This window comes from Callorhinus ursinus, unplaced genomic scaffold, assembly GCF_003265705.2.
Source record: "Callorhinus ursinus isolate GAN/ISIS: 27379988/994484 unplaced genomic scaffold, GSC_fseal_2.0 scaffold25, whole genome shotgun sequence".
Taxonomy (NCBI): domain Eukaryota; kingdom Metazoa; phylum Chordata; class Mammalia; order Carnivora; family Otariidae; genus Callorhinus; species Callorhinus ursinus.
In genome coordinates this window covers 37881248-37894878 of record NW_027397087.1, presented here as the reverse complement: position 1 = coordinate 37894878, position 13631 = coordinate 37881248, and the positions used below count along the sequence as shown (strand labels likewise).

Sequence of the window (13631 nt, the reverse complement as noted above, 5' to 3'; positions counted from 1 at the left end):
ATGGAGCAGGTCTATGAGACGAGTTCAGTTTGTCCTTCACTGGAGGCGGGGAGGCTCTCGAAGCTGTTTCTATCCTGACCCAGGTGCTTTCGAGTGTGGAGCCACCGTAGCCTTGGCAAACCCTTAGCTGTGGAGGAGTGGCCGACGGGCGTGGTCTCCCCGGTGTGCCTGGCCCCCTCTCCCTCACCATCTCCCTGCTCGCCCACCAGGCCTCTGTCTGTATTGCACATTCTGCTTGGCCCTCACGCGTCCGCAGGAGACACACTACCCACCACAAACTGTGACTCCAGAGGCTATTTCCAATGTAATTGTATTACCTACACCCTCACCCTAACGTCCCGTCGGACTTCACGGCTGAAGCCCCACCTCCGTCCTGTCCGTTGAGGGCATCTGTCCATTGCTAGAGTCCTCAGAGAAAGAAGTCCTTTAATGGCTGAGGAACCTGGGGAAGAGGAGGGTTCCGGCAGTTTGAGGTGGACAGATGTTGGTCTATTGCTCTCATTCTTCAGTCTGTCCAGCCAGTGACATTCTACTGAACCTCAGGGTGCCCAGCCCTGTGCCCGACCCACTGGGATGGACGCAGGGCACAAGTGGTGAGGGCCAAGTCGCTGGGCAGCGCCGTCTCCCTGGGGAGGTGGGATTTGCATATGCAAACAGGAGGCGACCACACAGAGCAACACCCATGGGCTGGTGGCAGAGAAGGAGGCACAAACTGTGTCTCTGAAGCCGAACATGCCTGCCATATGCCGGGGCTGGGCTTGGAAGATCAGAGAGGGCTTCTTGGATGAGGAAGAGGAAGAAGGCAAATAATGAGGGTCACTTACATCTTTCTGGATGAGCTCAGCATACACCAAGCAGGCAGCAGAGATCAGCACATCCGCGTCAAGGTCAATGAGGTTGTTGCAGGCCTGTGCCGGGAAAGGAAGCCGGGAGGAAGCAGGTCTCCCTGGACACAGGCAGCTTCCTGCTGCTTCGCCCGGGACAAGGCCACTGCTCATGGCAGTCGCCGGGGCCACCTGATCTCCCCCCAGCCAGCCTGGCACAGTGCCGGTGATTTCACCACTGGAATGTGGTATTTGCGGGGAGATGGTAAATGCCGTTTTCATACCGGGCTCTGAGGGGTACCAGGATTCCACTGAGGGTCTCAGGAGCTTCTAAGGAGAACTTGTTTTGTAATTGGGCTGCCACCCTAGATTTTTTTAAACCCAGACTCCAGTTGCTTTTTAGCAATGTCAGAAAACTCTCGGTCTTTTGCCACAGGGGACCCTGGGGCCCAGGGGTTTAACTGTGAGGCAGTAAACCTAGAGGTTAAGAGGCATTCAAGGCCTCAGTTTCTTCCTATGTTAAATCAGGGTGCTGCCATGGTGGTTATGGTCCCTCTGCATCTGGCCTGTCATGGGCTCCCGTGTGTTGTTGGTCTATATAAGCACAAACACCGTGCTCAGGGCACCACAATTCCTGCCAGGGGCTAAGGGCTGGGATGGCGCAGGGGTTTCGGGAGGGGGGCTGGCCCGGCTCGAGGGTGCTCTCACCAGGAGGATGCCATCACTGGTCATGCTCTCCTGCAGCACCTGCTCGCGCACCATCTGCAGCATGCTGTAGGCCACCAGCACCTGGAAGTTTCTGCAGGGTTTCCCGGTCAGCAGAACCTGCAGGCAGCCCCTGAGTCTCAGCTGGGGCCTCCTAGCTCTTCGGATGGTGAGGTGCTCACTGACCACAGGCCCACCCGGGGTCAGCTGTCCCTGGGCCTCACTGCTGACTCCTTCACTCACTCAGGCAAGTGCTACCTCAGGGGATCCCAGGTATTGTGCTGGCTACTGGGGGACTCAGAGAAAAAGCTTCAGGGAATTCATTAGGTAGAGGAGGAGAGGAGGAGAGAGGGAAGGAGGGAAAGAGAGAGGGAGAGGGAGGGAGGAAGGGGAGGGAGAAGGAGGGAGAATGACCCGGTGGCTATCCAAAGCATTTGAGTGGAGCTTTGGCAAAGCAACGGTTGATAAGTCAACAATCCAGGGGTGTCCCCAGAGGTCTGGGGGTGGCCATGGACTTGGGCACAGAAACCAGCAGGCCATGAGGGAGGGTTAAGGTGAATGGGAGTTGACTTGTGGGTCGCTGAATGCCGGGCTGAGTCTTGGGCTGGGCAGAGCAGAAGTGGGTAGTGGGTCTGTTCCTGGGGAGGTTCATGGGCTGGTGGCCCAAGGGTCTGGGATCAAAGAACTGCACCTTTGACCTGCCCTTGGAGGGCCCCTCCTTCTCCATGAGTGAGGGCCCCGAAGGGAGCCAGCGCTCAAATGGAGGGGAAGGCAGAGGAGGGGGCAGCTGGGGAGGCGCAGAGGGAGGCCTGCATGGGCGGGGAGGGGGGGCAGGAAAGCAGGTCAGGCTTTACCCGCACAGGCTGAGGGGCCCCTCCTCCTGCCCTTGCTGCCCTGCAGAAGGTCCTGGTGGGACTGAATGAACGGAAGGACATGCTGATGTGCTCACCTCCTCCAACAAGGCCCCATAAACCCCAACCTGCTCAACTCCATCCCAAGTCAGGAAGCAAGGAAACGGGCTTCCCCCCTGCCTGCTGGAGGGGTGGGGGCCTAACCCTTCCGTCCAAGGAGGACTCACCTCCCAGAGCCTCCAGACGTCGTCGAAGGACTTGAAGGCACGCTGGAAGCAGAGGCAGAACCAGGGGAAGAGGGACTGCACGGCCCCCGCCCCCTTCCCTCCTGTGGAGAGAGACACGGGGTGTCAGCCCAGAGGCCCGGGTCAGGGAAACCAGGGGCGGCACACGTGATAGAGCAGAAGCGCCCAGACAGGCCGAACAGCAGGGCACGTGAACACATGGGGGAAACCCAAAATGCCTGGCTTTCATGTTGCCAACTATCTTCAGAGAATGTTTGGAATGAATTTTCAACTGTCCAGATTCCAACCACACATCTAGATGAATCCTCCTCCCAGGGCCCGGAGAGAAGACCAAAGGATCCTGCTCTCTCGCCACCATGATGGGGCATTGCTCCCTGGGGCTGGGTCCTGGGTCCCTCTCATTCCTGCCCTGTCGGGGGAGCTGTACGTCTGCAGGAGGTTGGGGGTGGTCCACTCACTTAGGTGCTCAGCAAACACGGGGTCCAAGAAGTTGATCAGGGTGTTGAGCATGTCCAGGTTCTTGCCTACTCCGATCTTGATAACACAGCTGTGCTCCTGAGAGAGATGGGTGGGTGGGAGACCAACTGAATCTTTCTCTGCTTGAGGGCTGGCCTGCATCACCAGCAATTCAGTTCTGGAGGCCGTGTGTGTGGCTGGCTCCAGACTGGGCTCGTGTCTGTATGAGCCTGGGTGTCTATGTGTGTGTGTGTGCACACTCACCTCATGTCTGTGTCTCTGTGATCTGTGTTTGTAGGTGTGTTCGTTTATATATGTGTATGCCCCTACGTGTGTGGGTGTGGGGGGGTGGGGATCCAGAGATGTCTCGGGCGTGGCTCTCAATGCAGCGAGCCCAGTTATGCTTTCACACACACACACCATGGGTCAGAACCAGGCGGGACAGGGGAAGAGCAGTGAGCACATTGTTGCAGGGACGGAGACAATTCTGGACAGCCTCTCACAGACCATGAGGAAAGGCTTTCCAGGGAGGGTGTTCCAGAGAGAAGCAACTTCAAAAGCCCTCAACCTGATCACTGTGGGGTGTGTCTGGGGAGTACCGAGTCCCCTGGTGGGCCTGAAGTGCGGGTCATGTGAAGGGAGCAGTGAGAGAGGCGGCCAAAGATAGTCCTTGAATGCCAGGCCAAGGTTATTGGATTTTATTCTGAAAGTGATGGGGAGCCATGGAGAGGATCTGTGGGAGCAAAGCCATGTTTTGGGAGGGGAAGGGGGCCACCCCTGGGACTGGCCAGTTACACTCTTTCGAGGTTTGGTGAGAGCTGGACCCAGAGCATCCTTCCAGCCGCCTCCTCAACTCCAATGCCTGCAACACATACAACCCATGCTCCATAAACGCACTAGGGTGAGTGCTGCCTGCCCAGGCTCCTCTGGGACCCAGAGGGGCTGTTTCAGGGCTGGAGGAAAGAGCTGGGGCTCCCATTGCCTGCCTCACCTCCAGGGGGTGTCTGGGGAGTGGCAGGGAGGTGGTCCCTGAGCTCAGGTCCAACCCTCACCGTTTTCTGCAGGAAGAACTGGAAAAGCCAGAAAGTCTCGTGGTCATGTTCTGCCATCAGCTGGAAGAGCATCACCATCTCATGGAAGCCCTGCTGGTACTCTGGGGTGGGGGTGGGGGGACAGAGAGGAATGGTGAGCCTGGGCTTGGGCGGGGAAGGGATTTCAGGAAGGAATTGAGAAGAGGGGGCTGAGGAGAGGCTCAGCCCTGTGGCCCACCTGCCTGGGTATTGCAGACATAACTCAGGAGCAAGATTTTCTCCAGTCTCTTCTTGTCGATAATGACGTTGCCTAGGGGGTCTTTGTCGTAGAGTTTCTGAATGTCATATGCTAGGTTGGGGACAAGAGACAGGTAGGTAGCACCAGATCACCTCAGCAGAGGGGCCATGAATGAGTTTATTCCCCAAAGGGCAGGACCCAGGACACCCTGGAGGGGGTTGTGACATCCACTCATGAGACTCTGCCCCGCACCACATCCTGAGCTGCCTGGCTTTGTCCCCACCCCCAAATCTTTGACTAGGCCATACCCTCTGCCAAGAATGCCCCCCCCACACCATCCCCACTCCACTGGTCCCATCCAATTGAAATCCAGCCTAGTTCAAGGCCAAAGGGGAGAGATGAAGACAAAGCAGCAGGAACAGCATGCACTCAGGAGAATATGACGCCAGGCATGTAGGAGACCCCAGGAGAGATGGGGGATGGACTAACCAGGATTTAGCCAGCAGAATTCCAGAATTCAAGGCAGCTCCCAGGCATCTGCCCCTGGATATGACTGAGGAGCCAGCAGGCATGCCCTCAGGCACTCCCCCCTGCCCAAGCCCTGCCCACCCGACTAGCTCACTGATGGTATTCCGAGTCTCCATAAAGTTCCGGTGCAGGTTTTCCAGAAGGGGCTGAATCTTTTTATACATTTCGCATAAGGCCTCATAGTTCTTCCTGTGCAAAGAGAACTGAGGCTGGAGGAGGCAGCCTTCTCCTGGCCAATCAAGGGAAGTCTGAGCAGCTCTCTCCACTAGGCTGCTCCCCCTACCTGCGCGTGATGTTTCCCCTCATCTCCATCAGGCGCCAGCCCTAACCACGTTCTGTGCTAATGTGCCCCTGGGGGGCAGCATGGAGGTGGGATCGGTCTTTTGGCCCTGGGGGTCCCACGGCTGCTCCTGAATCCTGGCTCCACAAATTAATAACTGGGTGTTTGCAAAGAGGGTGAGGCCTTGGGGACATCACGAGTCCTCTCTAAGCCTTAGTTTCCTCTTCTGTAGAATGAGGATAATCCTGGCACCTTGGCCCAAGAATTGGAAGGATTGGATGAGACAGTGTCTAGTGTCCGTCATTAGAACATGCTTAGGTGCTGTAGGAGGCTGAATGGCGACCCTTCAAAAGATACGTCTGTGTCTTAACCGCTGAATCCTGTGAATGTGAACTTACTTGGAAAAGGGCCTCTGCGGGTGTAATTAAGTTAAGGATCTCTGGATGAGATCAATCTAGATCATCTAGGTGGACCCTAAATCCAATGACAAGTGTCCTTCTAAGGACACACAGAGACACACAGAGAGACAGAGGGAAGAGGAACAGGCCATGTAACCACAGAGGCAGAGATGGGAGTGGTCCCCGGAGCCAGCAGAACCTCAGAGGCAGGGGAGGACTCTTCCCTAGAGCCTTCAGGGAGCGTGGCGCTGCCAGCGCCTTGCTGTTGGGCTTCTGGCCTCCAGAACGGAGACAATAGATTTCTGCTGTTGCAAAACCCTTGTTTGTGGGGCCTGTTACAGCAGCTTCGGGGAGCTAACACAGGCTCCCGTCTGGGCTCTCGAGCTTTCCAGGCTGGCCCTCAGTTCCCCTACTGCCCTGAACGATTCTTCTGGCCCTTTGTACATGAGTCTTCACCTCAGATAGGCTGCGTAGGCCCTAGGGAAGGAACTGATGAGATGGCGGCGGGGAAGAGGGACCTGCTGGGATCCAGCCCAGGCTAGGCAGTCTGTGCGCTGCTAAGTGGAGCTGGGCGGGAAGGGGCTGGCACCTCCTGGGTTCGGGCCCTGGGTCAGGAGCACGTGGGGAGTTTGTCTCTTAGAATAAGAAATCCATTTGGGGGAAGAAGACTGAGCTTGTCAGGCTGGGATGGGCACTCCTTCCCACCTGCACTGCCACCCACTCTCCCCTGACAGGATCTGGAATGTTCTACCTCCTCGTGCTGTCCACCGTGAGTCGCTCATCCTGGGAGCTCTGCCACGAGTAGTAGCCCGTGAGGAACTTCCAGGCTTCTGTCCTCACGTAGGGGTGCAGACCCTGGGGTGGGCATGAGAGGTGAGAGGTCATGGGACCTCCAGATGCCTGCCAAGAGGGTGTCTCCAAATGCCATGCCTGCCCCTTGCCCACCCATGCCCTCCAGTGCCAGGGCGAGGCCTTGAGGACCGTACCCGCTCCAGGATGTTCACACAAATGAGGTCTCGTGACTTGGCCAACAGACCATTCTCATCAAAGAAGCCATCCCATTCCGTCTTGTCAATGGGTGGTTTTCTCTTCACCTGGCAAGGACAATCACTTCAGCCCTCTGTTAGGAACCTTTGGCTTTTCTTTTAAGTGTGATTTTTTTTTTCCACGCTATACTCTGGAGTTTGCAATATGAATCAAGTTCCCCGCTTCTGACTCACTTCTGGAAATTTATCCTGAAGAAATTACTGCAAAGTTATAGAAAAATGCTGAATGCACAATAATTTTCATTGCGCATTACTTACCAAAATGAAAACCGCACGTGCTCTAAACATTATGCAATAAAGAAATAGTTAAATAAACTATAATTTATATGCTCAATGGAATATTGTGAGGCATAAAAAATGATGCTTACAGGGAATGAATAATAACCTGGAAAAATGAAAATGTTAATGGAAAAAAGCAGAATACAAAATTATACATTCAGTATCTAGCCTCTATCCTCTCTATGCACTATACTCCTCATATACCTGTTCCATATTATGAAAACTACACCTTACATACTCTAATGTGTAGTGAATTAACCACTATAAAAATTCTGTTAGAAAAAAAACAAAAAAAAAATCCCCACCAAAAACCCCACCAAAAGCATGGGTCCTACATAATCTTTTCCTTTTTCTTGTGTTTTCAAACTTTTCTGTAATAATGTCTACTGCTTTGATAATGGAAAAATATAAAATAAGCACTAAACACTCCGATGAGCTACCTTTTGCCTTTCCTGGAAGAGTAAAACAGTTCGTCATAAGAAATGGTTTCCGGTTTACATTAAGAGAGGTGTGTGTGTGTGTGTGTGTGTGTGTGTGTGTGTGTGTGTGTGTGTGTGTTTGATGGGGGGAGGTGAGTGCACTGCATGCAAACTAATTAAAAATGCTCATAAGACAATAACCAGAGGTAAGAGCTCCTGTCAGAAGGGGGAAGCTTCCTAGAGGAAGCCTTTATTAGAGAGAAGCATATCTTGAAATGCCATATTGCAAGCATGAGGATGTGCTGATGGACAGAGGTTGGCAGGTGACTAGACATGTCTGATATACACACTCCCAACTCCCCATTGATATACACCTGAATATGCACATGTGTGACTCAAATTGACTTTGCATATGAGTCACCTGAGAATCTTTGTACAATGCAGATTCTGACTCAGAGGGTCTGGGGTGGGGCCCAAGATGACGCATTTCTAACAAGCTCCCAGGAGATCGCTGATGCTGCTGGTCCACTGATCACGAGAGGCAAGCTATTAGAAATTGCTTTAGCACTGGAAATAAAAAAATAAGAACCCACGGGCCCAGATTTAGGATAATTTCCACTAACCCCACATTTGATAGGGATGGATTGAGCCCCTTAGTAACTCATACATGCTCTATCTTCTGAACCGAAATAGGACACAGGGGCCCAAAAAAAAAAAAAAAAAAAACCCAAAATCTCCACCCTCATTGTTGACCTAACCTTGGGAAGCGGGGTCTGTCCTGATGCCATGCCCCAGTTGCATAGACACTGTCGTCTGAACAGAGCCCGGCTTCCTACCCTCAGACTGCCATCCTGTTCTCCCAACCTATATTCAGACTGCAACACTCGGCATGCACTGTGACAGGAAGTAGGAGAAAATAGGCAACGCTGGGCTGTGTCTTGGGGTCCTTAATCATGAACTTTGGCAATGCATTTCCATAGAAATCTTAGTCAATTTATCAATTTCCACAGTAAAGACAGCTGTGATTTTGATGGGGACGGTGCTGAATTTATAGGTCAATTTGGGGAGAATTGATAATATTGAGCTTTCTGTCCCATGAACATGGTATATTTCTCCATCTATTTAGGTCTTCTTTAATTTCTCTCAGCATTGTTTTGTAGGTATGTAGGCTATTCTATAGTTTATCAGATTTATCCCTAAATATTTTGGGTTGGGGGAGATGATATTGTAAAAGGTGTTGTTTTAAAACTTCCAACTTCCAATTGTTCATTGCTTGTATATAGAAATACAATGGGTTTTTATATATTGATCTTGTGTCCTGTCACTTTGTTAATCTCACTTATTAATCCTAGTAGCTTTTGTGGATTCCATGGGGATTTATTATAGAGGCCAACAATCAGCAAACTACAACCCATGGACCAAATCTGGCCTGCAATCTGTTTTTTTTTGTTGTTGTTGTTAAATGAAGTTTTATTGGCACACAGCCATGCCCATTCATTCATGTATTGTTTATGGCTGATTTCATGCTAAAATAACAGAGTAAAGGGGCGCCTGGGGGCTCAGTCTGTTAAGCGTCTGCCCTCAGCTCAGGTTATGATCCTGGAGTCCTGGGATCAAGCCCTGCATCGGGCTCCCTGTTCAGCGGGGAGCCTGCTTTTCCCTCTTCCTCTGCCCCTCCCTCCGCTTGTGCTCTCTCACTCACTCTCTCTCTCAAATAAATAAATAAATAAATAAATAAATACATAAATATCTTTAAAATAGATATATGGCACACAAAGACTAACATACTCTATATTTCTCCATCTATTTAGGTCTTTGATTTCTCTCAGCATTGTTTTGTAGGTATGTAGGATATTCATATATTTTGTCAGATTTATCCCCAAATATTTGGGGGGGATGTTATTGTAAAAACTTATTTATTTATTAATGAACTGGCTCGAACCTCCAGTGCAATGGTGAACTATCTTGGCTATGTTCCCAATCTTAGAGGAAAAGCATTCAGACATTCATGACTCAGTATGATGTTAACTGCAGGCTTTTTGTAGCTGCCCTTTATGAGGTTGAGGAAGCTCTCTTCCATTCCTAGTTTGCTGAGAGTTTTTATCAAGAATGGCTACTGGATTTTTTCAAATGATACTCTTAATCTGTTGAAATGATCATACAGTTTTTCATTTCTTAGTTTGTTAATATGGTAAATTATATTGTATGATTTTGAATGTTAAATCAGCCTTGCATTTCTTGGATAAACCCCACTGGTGATATGTTATTATATATATATATTATATATTATATATATTATTGGAGACTATATGCTAAATTTTATTTAAGATCTTTGCATCGGTGTTCACGTGAAATATTGGTCTATGATTTTCTTTTCTTGTAATGTCTTTGATTTTGGTATCAGGATAATGTTGGCTTCAGAGAATGAGCATGGATGTATTCCCACTTCAAAATTTTTTGGAATAGTTTGTATTGAAGCAGTATCACTTCTTTTTTCAATATTTAGTATAGCTCACCAGTGAAGCCATCAAGGCCTGGAGTGTTTTTTGTGGGAAGATTTTTAACTACAGACATTTTTTTATTAGGTTGAAGGATGGAGTCAGAAGAAAACATTTTTTTTAACTTTAAAAATTAGAGATTTATAGGAACAGGGCAGTTTCCATCTAATTCACTTTTAAAGATAAAAGCAAATAATACACGAAACAACAAGGAATTAATAAGAGCATAAAGCATAAAAAATGATAGAAACCCAAATAAATCATTTATGAAAACAAATGCAGTAAATTCTCTGATTGGCTGTAAACATTTACAAAGCATTGATGATGTGCCAGGCACTGTCCTAAGCACTTTATATTTATCATTTAACCTTTGCAACAATTGGCCATCTGCCTAACTTTGCCATAGCTGAATTCACTTACAAAAAGTCACTGACTTCCCCTTTCAGGAAACTCAATTTCTCTATTTCCGCCACTTCTATGGGCAAACCTAAGCAAACTACAGGCCAACCACAAGAACATCTAAGACATTTGTTGACAAGCCAAGGACAAGCACAAGAAGCCTGTTGACCTGGGAATATTTCCACACAGAAGTCCTCTCCCTCTCTTCTCCAGTACATTCACACTGCCTGTCTATGCCAGAAATCATAGAATTTGTATCTGGGGTTCTTTGAAGTAAGAGAGATTGTCAACTCAATGAACCTCTCAAATCCGCCTTCATTCTCCCATAATCCCCCATTCCTTGCTCCACTAACCTATTAACATGCTGTACCACCATCTGGGTACAATGACCTGGTGATTCAGGCTTGGGTGATATATGGTCCACGAGGTGCTGGATACCCTTCAGCTCTGCAGTAGCTTTTTTCCTAGTCTCTTAGGAAGAGTACTGCTAGGTAGAGCAGTTGTGAAAATCTCCCACCTTTATGGTGTGCTTAAACAGGTTAAAGCTCTCCACTAGCAAACCTAGAGACACCATGGCCATGTTCCCTCTAGAGTGGGGGGCCAGAAGTAGGAGGCCTCAGTGGTTCAGTTTCTCCAACATCTTCCTGCTACCCTCTTCTATTTTGCATCACTGGGTTAAGATTTTTCTCTAATACTTTAAATTTTTTTATTTTTTAAAGATTTATTTATTTATTTGAGGAAGAGAGAGCACACAGAGGGAGAGGGAGAAGCAGACTCCCCACGGAGCAGGGAGCCTGACTCGGCTTGATCGTAGGGCCCTGGGATCATGAACTGAGCCAAAGGCAGACGCTTAACCGACTGAGCCACCCAGGCGCCCCATCTAATATTTTTAGTAAAATAGGAAAGCTACTGGAGGATAAGGCAAGTTTTCCAGGAGGGTTTCTGTTGCTGTGTTGCTCTGAATACTCATAGCAACAGAGCCCCCAGTAGGCCTGGGAAGGGTCACTGGCTGCTTATTGATCTCAACCTCTTCTACTCCAGTTCCCTTGAGGAACAAGATATACTTACTTCCAAATAAGAGTGGCTCACCCAGGGAAGAGCAAGCTAGCCCAAGGAGGGAAGAAGTATTAAAATTGGGGTGGAGGAGGCATATGTGCAACTTGGAAGTTACCTGGGTGATTATTATCAACCCAGGTATGGGGGTGTATCATCAGTATAGCATAGTGATTAAATGAATGGCTTAAAACAGCGGTTCTCAAAGTTAGCTGTGTATCAGACTCACTTGGAGCACTTGTTAAAACACAGATCACTGGACCCCACCCTGAGAGTTTCTGGTTCAGAGCACCTGGGGATCAAGAGTCTGCATTACAAGTTCTCAGTTGATGCTGATGAGGCAGTTTTGGGCACCACACTTTGAGAATCACTGATTTGGAAGCTGGACTCCGCAGTCTGGGTCTAAATACCACAGCTCTGCCACTTACCAGCTGTGTGACTTGAGGCAAGTTGCTTTGTCTCTGTGCCCCAACTTTCTCATAAAATGAAGATAATAGCATCATCCACCTCATATAGGGTCATGGTGAGAATAAATTACTATAAATAAAGCATTTAGAACAGTCGTGGTACATACTAAAGGCTATGTGACAGTTTGTTATTTTATTATTATCACTCTATAAGTTCAGAAAAATGAATAAAGATATAAAGAAAATCCAAATCAAGACTTGATGATAATTTGCAATAAAGCTATAACATCATTCCTTAATCAATATGATTAATGAAACTTGAGATTGGTTAAGGTCATTATAATTAGTTATGATGATTTTGAAAAATATACCATGTGGAAAACTTTTATGACTGAGGCCGACTTTTAATGACTAGATGTATCTTAGTAAGTGGGCTTGAAACCACCTACTAACAAAGGCATTACTGCCACCTGGTGGCAGCATACCAAAATTGTTGGCAAAAACACCAAGGAAAATTTATCGAGATTGAACTTGCAAACCTAAAAGTCATTAAAGTTAGAATGTCACATATAGGGAAAGGTAACTGGCTTAGAAAGAAGGGTGAAGGGGGCAAGGGGACCTGTGTCTTTTCAGTCCTGATGTGAGATCAAGGTACAACTTACCCTGCTCAACCTTATAGGCCAGCTCAGGGTTCTAGTCCTTCCCACCCCACTGAGGAAAGTGGCCCTAATGCAAACCAGAAGTTGGGGAGGGAGGGACTTGGAGCTGATGAAGAACACGCACCAGGATGAAGGAGGCTGACCACCTGGCAGAGAGGCTGTTTTCAGGAGAGAGGGTGGTCATGGCCCCTGCAGGATATCTTCAAAGCAGCTTCTGACCAGGGCTCACTTGGAGCCCTAAATGATGCTTAATTAGCAGGGGAAAGTGATCTTCCTTTTGGGGGATGAATTCATTCCCAGGAGAAACTGGGCCTCTCCTTGACCTCCCACAGCTGAACAGAGCCAGGCAGCATGTGTCACAAGGCCCCTGGAACACTCATCACAATGACCTTGGAACATAGGGACACTCAGCTTCAGAGGTAACACACACCCAGGAACCAACCAAAGATATCAGTCAGCCAGAAAATCACAGGACATACAGGATGTACAGTGGAGGTTAGGGCTGAGAACATGCAGATCAGTGTGCTGGGCAGGTCCGGGGAGGCTTCCTAGGAGAGGTGGGCCAGGAAGCCCTCCTCCCTATCTCTGGCTAGCCCTCCTCCGGGCTCCCTCCCCTTGTTATCCCACAGATCAGTACCCAAACCCAGATAACACCTAGATTCTGAGCTTCAGGTTTCTTGGGTATCAATTCCAGAGATCCAGAATCAGTTGTCTGGGTTGGGGATCTGGGGGACTGTATTTTGAAAAACTCCCTGGGTGATTCAGTGTCAGTATGTATATTTGATTGGTATCTTCTGGGGTTAGAGACCAGTCTTATTTATCTTTATATACAGAGCACTTAAGACAGTGCCCGCATGACTAATGAATGACTTAATTGAATGGAAGAATAAACGAAGCTCTCTTAGATCTCATCTCACTGTCCTCTCTGAAGGTATTACAGAGATTTCTGTATGTACCTTGTCTCCCCTCCTACCCTGGGTTCCTCAGGCTTGGTCAATGTCTGATTCCTTTGTGCTTTCCTCCCAGTACCAATTCCTGCAGCCTGGCACTTGGCAGGTTCTCAATATTTGTTGAATGAATCTGACAAGTTGGCTCCTCTTGGCTCCGGCCTCACTGGTTCTCTACCTTAAGCATTGCTTGCATTTCTACCCAGGTCGGAATCAGGAGCTTGGAGATGGAATTTGGACTCAGACCTTAAATTTGGATGTTCCCCCCTCTGAGCCATGGGTCCCCCAGCCATGAAATCAGAATACAGTCAACCTTCAGCTCTCACATCTTATTAACATAATGAATCAACATCCATAGGAAGTCTTCA

At 48.8% G+C, this 13631-nt stretch overlaps 1 protein-coding gene across 3 annotated transcripts; it reads right to left on the bottom strand.

Moving 5' to 3' along the window:
• Window positions 1-298: 298 nt before the first annotated feature.
• Window positions 299-12654, bottom strand: TBC1D21 (TBC1 domain family member 21). Of its 3 annotated transcripts, XM_073877458.1 has the most exons (12): window positions 12441-12654; window positions 8059-8194; window positions 6543-6650; window positions 6308-6411; window positions 4973-5067; window positions 4351-4461; window positions 4134-4234; window positions 3084-3180; window positions 2608-2708; window positions 1533-1649; window positions 825-908; window positions 299-442 (listed from the first exon to the last, which is right to left on the bottom strand). In XM_073877458.1, exons 2-12 carry the CDS (start codon window positions 8086-8088, stop codon window positions 410-412), a joined length of 981 nt encoding a protein of 326 aa, XP_073733559.1. In that variant the 5' UTR covers window positions 8089-8194; window positions 12441-12654; the 3' UTR covers window positions 299-409. The 3 variants fall into 3 exon arrangements, with proteins under 3 accessions (XP_073733559.1, XP_025739889.1, XP_073733560.1); XM_025884104.1 differs by lacking the exon at window positions 8059-8194; XM_073877459.1 differs by lacking the exons at window positions 6543-6650; window positions 8059-8194.
• Window positions 12655-13631: the final 977 nt, after the last annotated feature.